This window comes from Cyprinodon variegatus, unplaced genomic scaffold (genome assembly GCF_000732505.1).
Source record: "Cyprinodon variegatus isolate N-32 unplaced genomic scaffold, C_variegatus-1.0 Scaffold882, whole genome shotgun sequence".
NCBI lineage: Eukaryota > Metazoa > Chordata > Actinopteri > Cyprinodontiformes > Cyprinodontidae > Cyprinodon > Cyprinodon variegatus.
Genome location: NW_015151335.1, coordinates 189,952 through 199,093, shown reverse-complemented (window position 1 = coordinate 199,093; position 9,142 = coordinate 189,952). Strand labels below are relative to the sequence as shown.

Here is a 9,142-nt window from a genome sequence, read left to right as displayed (position 1 = left end):
CACGAGAACACGTCAAGAGCTTGACCTCAAAATTCAATGTTGCGTGAAATGTTGCTCTGAGTTTTACCTTCCGGAGATTCAATTCTTCACACTCAGAAATAAATCAGAGCACAAGAGTTGAAGTAATTTAGTGTTGCAAAGAAAACCCTTAAACCTTTGAATGTGTTACGACTTAAAATGTATCTGCAGTCCTTTTTTTGTCACATCATGCCATCTATCAAGGTTTCTTATTGGAATTTTAAAAACACTAGTATATTAGCAAACAATTGCTGATGTGATCAAAGTTCATACTTCTTTTTTTTTTATGAAGACATAAAAAGTGGGGTTTTGATTTGTCATCCCTCCTGCAGTAAAAAAATATCTACTTTTTTTGTTGAGCAATGATTCACTGCAGTTATAACTACAATCCTCCGAGGTCTGTCTCTACAACTCTTGCACATCGAGGGACTGAAACCCACCTACCTGTCTTGTCTTGTAAAAACATACGATACTCATCCCCACTGGTTGGAGGGCATCTGATTGCTCTTCATCATTGCTTGGGCTATTGTTTTCTTCCCTTACTCTGTCTCTGACCTCTCTGCAACATTATCCCGTACATGCCTGGTTCTTCATGATGTAAAACCAACCAAATCTGTTTGATTCAAAACCTGAAAGCAACTTAAACATTTGAAACACTAAGTTGTTTCAAAGGAAGGTCTAAATCTAGAGATATATTCATTCTCCTTAGGTTTCCAGATGCAATTAAAACACTCATGTGCAGGTGTGCATGCGGACAAGTTTCTTTTTGAGAGACATGACTGCTATACTTAAGCTGCAAATGTCCTATAATGTTAACGCTGTGATGTTACTGTATTCTAAATGGAAACTCTAGTTGTGGATGTGGGTGCATCAAAATGTGTCTGAATCATAGTATTTCCTTTTTGTGAAACCCAGATTCTCATGCTGCAGAGGCTTGAACTGTGCCTCCTGGTTTCAGAAGAGATCATTCAAAAAGCCGTTACAGACTACATGGTAAAATATGCGTTGGCAGCATTTTTTTTTTATGGGGTCATTTCAGTCACTGTCAGCTCGCTGTGGTTGAAATGACTCATCACTATAAGTCAAAAAGGATGGCACAGTCTATATCTGCCAATCTCTGCCTTACCCATTCACATTCTTTGCACTCTTTCAAACAACTTGATGAAAAAAAAAGGGTCTAAAAGAGAAGAATCATGGGAGCGAATTAGAGGAACATTAACTCATAAAATAATGACCACGAGCGAGTGATTTCCTGGCACACAGGAAATAAGCAGAAGCAAACCATCTCTGCTGTCAGACTGGCCGACTCTGAGCTTCCCCAACATGGACAGGATGGTATGGATGATACATGGCTTTACCTCCGTCCCAAGGGGCCCAGTTAGAAAGGGTGGCTGAGAAACAGACCAGAAGCATCGCTCTAGAAAACCTGAAAAATCATGAGACATGCAAAGCTTTGCTAAAGTATTGTTTGGCAAAGAAAAAACAAAAAGCAGAAGTGGTTCTACAAGTGTAGGCAAACAGGCATGCACGTCAGTATCAGCTGTAAAGGGTGTGCACCTATAACCATGAACCACAGAAAGCACACACACACTTTAAATACCCCTGTGCCTCACACACAGTTGGTGCATCCAACTGTGTGTTGCTAAATGACACCATCATGAGATGCTCATGGCTGTTGGTTTTGGGTCTTCTCCAAAATTTTGCACATTCCTTGGAAATTCTGGGTAAGTTTGCAGAGTTGCAGTCCATCTGTGGCTGTCAGCTGTTTATGGGTTTATTTTACTGGACCTTCAGGTCTTATTTAACCTGTGGCATTTATATTCACTGGGGCTGCTTGGTTTTTCCTAAATGATCAGTTAAATTATAAATGCACACAGCCTATAAAATCAAATGATTAACTGTGTATGGAACCATTTTCTGCCATATTTTCTTGATGGCATGCTGCATTTCCACTCTGCCAATGAGTTTATTGTTATTGATCAGCTGTTTCACCTAAAAACCTCGGTAATTTCTTTACAGCCTATTAAAACCAATATATGAGGGGTGTTAAGGTGTGTTTTTTTTCAGCGTAATGGGAAAAACCCCTTGACGACCCTGGTATGCATAGCTTTTGTTTCTGCAAAGTCACAGAGTTTCAGTCTGAGATGAAAGTTTAAATGTGAGGAAGAGCTCTGAATTCTTACATTGAAAGAGTTATTTGCTCACCACATCCCCCAGCCTGCCGGAGGAAGACTTGTTGTTTCTCTCTGGTAAATTGTTGCTGTTGAATTGGTGAGAAAAAGAACCCCCTGGGCTTCAGGAAATATGATGCTCTAAATGAATGCATGTTTTTCTTTTCTCAGTTATTACCTTGTTTGTGTCCTGAAGGCACAGCTTTTCCATTCTTGGCTGACATTTATTTTGGCAATAACCTGCAAGGGCAAATGGACCCAGAAGGCGTTACTGAAGTGATAGAGTGCATTTATTTATTTTTTTCCTCTTAAAGGCTTTGGAAGCCCTCCACATTGTTTCCATTAGCTGTGATATACAGGGAGCCCAGCTGGATTTCAATTGCAACAGAGCTGGATACATTCCTTGGGTTTACCATGACACAGTGCAGCGCAGAGCTGTCATTATTGTACTCATCGTTTATACAAACCTGAGAAGAAGCTCTTCGCTTCTTGGCTTCAAACAAATGGTGTCCTTAAGCACACCTTGATGAAGTCAGCAGAGGAAGCAGAGAGAAGTGGACTGGCTTTGCATTGCGGAAAGGCCTGTAAGTGCTGACGTCTGTCGTCATCCATTAAAAAGTTTTCCCTCTGAAATGTCCACCAAGCTCTGGCTGATTTGGGCACCATGTGGATGAAAAATGTTTCTGTTGTCTGGATACTAACCCGACATAACTTCTGAGTTGTTTTCATTAACTTAATGGACTTGTCAGTTAAATACACATTGTGAAAACCAGGCAGCATTTATCAAAGCTGAGCGCAACAGAGTCCACTTCTTGTCCTCAGCCTCTTAAGCGTTGACAGATACAGCTTGAACCTTTACAGTCTTGCTGCCAGCTGGAGAAAGAACTGCCACCCATTTAAAAAACCATCTTTTTAGTACAGTACACAATGGATGCAGTTTTTACATTATTAATATTCCACATATCACTTGTTTATGGGGTAAAATAAATAAAACCTGTTTGCAAACACAAAAAAATTGTCATTTATTTTGAAGTTTTCCAGTAAAATACACATTATTCTGTGATTTGTGTTAAATGTGTTAAATAGGCATACATAAAAAAGAACCAATGAAATAAGGTAATATTTCTCTTGTCCAGAGATTAAATATGAAGCCGAGACTTTCTTCAGGTGTTACTCTTCCTGGCATTTAGCCAGCTGGAGAGGCAACCAAAGAAATCAAATTGAGTGTATTGTCAGACATAATATCAGTTCACCGATCTGCGTCTGGTCTTTATGGTAACCAAGGATGGTTCTGGCCAATAGGTGGTTGTCTCATCAGTGTTCATTGCTGCAGGTTTGTCACATAGATGAAGAAATGCTAGCTAATAGTAATGCTTGAACATCCAGTTGGATTCAAAATGTCTGCATTTGCTCTTCTAGTTTTGCTTTTATTGTCAATTTGAAACTTCTGTAAACAAGAAAACGCCTTATTAATCCAGGCAGGTTGACTCAACTATCACAGTTTCATTTCTGCTGAGAATCATAATAGTCATCTAAGGATCCTTTGGGGGCAAATGTAACTTCATCTATTAAGACAGATCTACTTTGCTGGCTGTGTTTGCAATATCAGGAGTGCTCAGTTGAACTTTTGACCGTTGATGATAACTGAGCATGTTAATGCTGTGTCTCAGGTTCAGGTGAAGAACCAACTTCTGTGATTGCTCAAAACGTCACCGGAGTTCTAGGGGATTATGTGTACCTGAGCTGTGAGTTTCCAGGCAAAGAGGACATCCTGAAAGCTGAGTGGAAACGCAAGATTTCTCTGAATAAATTCAAACGACTGGCCGGCTTCGCAAATAACAAATCATTTAGCCATTTTGATGACTTCTCAAAACCCCCCTCATCCACTAACCTCACAGTTAGGATGAGGGTGTCCAATGTGGAGGCGGAGGGAGAGTACCTCTGTGAGTTTGAGGATAAGGAAGAAAATTCATTTGGCAGCGTGTTTGTCACTGTTTATGGTAAGTGGATCTCTTTTTCAATGTAGAAAATCCATTATGAGACACTTTAAGAATCAAAGCTACATTCTGCACTAATAATAAACAGATGTTATTCTTTAATATCCCCAGTTAAACCAGATATACAGATAATGGTGAATTCAGAGACCATAAATGACATTCATTACCAGATGGTGTCATGCTCAGCCATTGGAGGGAAACCAACGCCTCACATCAGCTGGCTGGTCGGTGGGCAACCTCCTTCCGGTTTCCCCTTCACTGTGAATGAGAGTAAAACTCTCCACTCAAACAGCACCTCCACGCTGCACAGCATCCTCAGCTTCCCCACCCATCTCCAGGAGGAGGACAGTGTGACCTGTGTTGTCAAACATGAGACCCTTCCAAGCCCAAAAAGCACCACAACAAGGGTGGAAACCTACGGTAAGGCCAAATCAGCAGCATTTGAGTCTTTATAGCTCGTTTTCCAGGAGGAGTTGCATCACCAGCATCATGACTCAGCAAATTACAAAACTTTAACTTTCTCCTGCTGTTCCCTTTCAGTCTGCTCCACATACACACAGACAGACCATAAATCACACTGTGTAGTGTAGCGCATTCATGTGGGAATGCAGTATTTCAGTGAATTTGAGCAAAGCGAACAAGATCCAAAGAAGAATGGAAGTTTTTAAAATGATATGGCGCAGTGCAGGACTTTGATGAACTTTGAAGATACCGATTTAAAGCAGAGTGTGGATGTGCGGTTTGTGCGCCTGCAAATTGAAGGATGATGCGCACGAAAACCTGTTGAATTATGTGCAAATAACTTTTTAGATTAACTACAGTAATGAGTGGAATCATTTAGATCAAGCATGAACTATATAAAACAGTTGTGGTCTGTGGGATCTGAGGTAATGGTAAAGGATTCATTTTGATTGATAGTGAATGGGGGGGGGGGGGGTCTGATGACAGAATAATTTGTTCAAAGATTGGCTTTATTCATTCATTTTTATAATATTGAAATCATTATTTGCAATATTTGCTACTATAAGACAATATCACATGTCAAGCACAAAGCATTTAGGCAGAAAAAAAATCAATTCTTGACTTGCCTAACACACTTGATTATTATATTTATATACTTTAAACTCTGTACCAAACTGACTGACATATATGGCTTTTGTTTTTAAAGGTAAACAATGATAACAAATTAAAAGGAATCTCTGCACAGTTTTTTTTTAGGATATGTTTCTGCAACTGTCTTTGTCAGTTCATTGTTGCAACTTTAAAAGTCAGAGCGTAATTTAATTAGTAATACTTCTGTATCTTTTTAAGACAAAAAAACATATGTAGTATAAATATTTTTATTGTTGTAGGCGTTATTTTAAAACCTTCAGTGATTATACATCCAGCTTTAGATTTCTGTCAATATACATAATGCTTTTATTATGAATGTTTAAAGGAAGTTGTATCTTACGTTATCCTTTGTCTTGAGGCTATAATGTAGACACTCATCTAAACCCTTCACGAAAAGGCCCACTGGGATTATTTTTCTGGTGTTCTCCAAAGTCCCTGACACATTGAATTATGGGGTTTTAATTTACTGTAAATATTAATTATAAGAAAGACAAATTTGTATTCAACTAATCTATATTATGTAAGTTTCATTTCTTAAAATGCGATACATTTTTTTTTTTACATTTTTAAAATATTCTATTCTTTTACATGCACCAGACAATTCAATGATCTTTTTTGCAGACTGTCAGCATTCTCTCTTTATTTACAGTCTAATATTATGGTCATCCCTAACAAATACAAAGTTCAAGAGCAGCTTTTTTTAAGAGAAAAAACTAAATTAAAAAATGTATTATTCTGCTGATGAATGCTCTAAAAAAACTAATTTCCCAGGCAACTAATCTTGTCTTTTCAACCTTAAAAAAAACCCAGAATGTCCTTGTCCCCCAGAATCTGATTTCTTGATCATTAATGGGTCTGCATGAAAGGTGCAGTTTGTGAAATTAGGGGGCCAAGGATTCACACAAAAGAAAGCCAAACCAAAAGAGGAAGTCTAGCATTATTACAGCCATTAAAGATATATCAGAGGAAGAAAACATGGAAGTTATGCTTGATTAAAGACATGCTTTGTTGTGCACATCTGTAATGCTAACCCTCAAAAATGTAAAATATCTGAATCCTCAAAGCTGGCGGTAATCTCACAATCAACAGTTACTCTGCACACACACTCACAAAGGGAAGTTATGCCTCTGTACCACTTTATATCCCAATGCAATGATAAACAGCAAACCCAGATTATTGTGCCCACTGCAGCGGAAAATCTGTGGCTTAACTATCTGGCAATGAAATCTTCCTAATCAAGATAAAAAAACACAAGGCTGTCCTTTAAAAGCTTTTTATATTTGTAAAATACAAGCCCATAAATCTATGTATCCAAATTTAACTGCAAAAAGTATGGTTTTTTTTTCTTAAAAATAAGTGGATTTCTTTTACTTGTATTGAGCAAGTAGGTTACCCACTTAACTAAAGGAATAAGACAAATTAAATTTAAAATAAAACAATTGCAGTCTTATTTCAAAGTGCATCATTTTTGGTAAAAACACTAATTTCATTGACAGCTACTTCTATTTACTGTACCTCCTCAAATTATGGGTGAAAACACTTATTTTAAGGAATTCTTACTCATTTATAGATCGTGTTGTTGTGCACCTACATAATGCAGTGCAGGATAAAGAAGAGGAAGGAAAAGAATAAGATTAGCTTTGCTTATTCAAATTAGGTGCAGATGGCTTGCCAATTTTTTCAAGTATCTCCACACATTCTGAATTAGATTTAGGTCTGGACTTTAACTGGTCCATGTTAGAAACATGATTATATCTTGATCTGAATCATTTGATTGTAATATTGGCTGTATTTTTAATTGTGTTGTCCTTGGAGTATGAATCTTAGCTCCAGTCTTTAGCCTTTTGCAGCTTTAACATGTTTTTTTGAGGATCATTCCCTTTAAGCAGTACACAGGTACTAATATGGGGCTGAAAAAAAGAAAATTAAAACCAGTGTATCTCTTTTTTTATAATTCACAGCAAGGCACTACTTTGCTCTGACCTGTAACACAAAATATTGACTTGATAGAATAAAGTTTATGGTTATGATGTGAAAAAATGTAACATAAATCTCTGAGTCACACTCTGTGGTTGTCTTGCATTAAGAACAGTGAAATATGACTTCTAAAACCTTCTTCCAAATAGGCTTTCCTATCCACACTTTAATCCATGCAAAGCTTCCAAATTGCTACAGCCAATGTTTTTATGGCATGCTGTATGGCAAGGCTGAGCCTCACCGAGCAGCTCGTTTCTCTACAATAAATTTACACTTCCCTGAAACACTGCGGATGAAGTCATTTTCTGACTGCTGTGGTTGTATCACACATAACTCGAGGTGTTAATAGACAGGACATTTTAAGGCTAAAATGAGTGAACTCCCAAACACCCAAGCTGTTATGCTGCGCTGGCTTACCTTTGTTACTCATTAGAGATATCAAAGTACTGCATTAAACTAGTTTAATATATTTGATGATAGACTCCAATTCGGTTGATTCCTGGTATTAAAGCTTCTGGTTTCTTCTGGCTTTGGTTGGACGGCAGCTGCTCCAGATATCTGCTCTCAGCAGCAGCTTAGATACCAGATGGGACAGGTGATAAGCCCATAAGTGCGCAATCCAAAACACAAGCAGAAGCCCCCCCTTTGGTCCTTGTTTGAGCAACTCATGGTTCATCCTCCCCCAGCTTCCTATTCAACAAAAACACAACTGAGCCTCTCTGAGTTTTTAATTTGCTGGAGAAAACATTAACAGTTTAAGTAAGAATAACTCTTCCTTCCTTTTTCTTCCTGCTTCTCAGTGAGGCCCAATGTGACGATTAAAGCAGAGATGGTAGAACACGGAGGAAATGATTTCTGGGTGGTCTCTTGCATTTCATCCGGAGGGAGACCTGAGGCTGACATTTCCTTGGCTTTGAACGGGAATGAAGAGGTGCAAAGAGATAAAACTGCAAATTCAGACATGAAAAGTCTCTCCGTCCGGCTGGCTGTGGCAGAACACGAGGGCCACAGCATCACCTGTGTGTTTAGACACCCAAAGTTCTCACACCCTGAGTCTCGAAACATTACCCTGCCCACTTTTTGTGAGTATAGAGATCAGAAGTGCTTTTTCTAATGAGGTAAAACAGACATAACTTTTTTTGGTCTCATCTGCAGATTTGTCTGGAGTTCATTTGTCCTTTGAAGGGGGAAACAGCAGCAACGGCTTAAATTCCACAGAATTTCTAGAGTTGCAGGAAGGAGACAGAGACGTAGTCTTCACCCTGAAGGTCACAGGGAATGTGCCACGCTACAATGTTAACTGCAAAAAGTATGATTTTTTTTTTTTTTTGCAATAAAGAGGCACTTCATAAAAATCACACGTCACAGATCTCATTTCAGATTAAACTTTGATGATAACAATGCAAAAAGCTTCTGTTTTGACAACACGTTAAGTAGACACAAGCAACTAGAGGTCATGATGTCACAGAGCTGTTTTTCAGCAGTTAAAATCGATTAAAATCTTTTAAAAAAAGGACAGTCTATCACATCTACATTTACAAGGCTTATTTTTTTTTTTACATTACCAGTCTGCGGAGAGTTCTGCCTGCTACTCATTATATTTGTAGGATCTTTTTTTCAGATCCAGAGTGTAATGCAAAGATGAAAAAGGAGATTTTCAGGCAAAATTCACACTGATGCTTATTTTTCACATTCACACATTTAAATTGAAACAAACTAGACAGCTTGAGTAGGAAGTGGTGAAACATTCGGTGGCATCAAACCGCAAGCGTCAGACAGGAGGAACCAGATTATGGTGTTTTTAAAAAAAAAAGTTATTTTAATATTAACTAGTTTATTTCTCACGGCATCATAAAAGATTGTGTA

General features: G+C 38.2%; 1 protein-coding gene across 1 annotated transcript in view; it reads left to right on the top strand.

Moving 5' to 3' along the window:
* The first annotated feature begins 1,645 nt into the window (after nucleotides 1-1,645).
* Nucleotides 1,646-9,142, top strand: part of LOC107099536 — a 12,136-nt gene continuing 4,639 nt past the window's right edge. Inside the window, exons 1-5 of the mRNA XM_015397696.1 lie at nucleotides 1,646-1,742; nucleotides 3,860-4,189; nucleotides 4,298-4,606; nucleotides 8,077-8,358; nucleotides 8,432-8,585. Of these exons, the coding sequence (XP_015253182.1) occupies nucleotides 1,676-1,742; nucleotides 3,860-4,189; nucleotides 4,298-4,606; nucleotides 8,077-8,358; nucleotides 8,432-8,585 (1,142 nt within the window). The 5' untranslated portion in view covers nucleotides 1,646-1,675. The remainder of the gene's footprint in view (nucleotides 1,743-3,859; nucleotides 4,190-4,297; nucleotides 4,607-8,076; nucleotides 8,359-8,431; nucleotides 8,586-9,142) is intronic.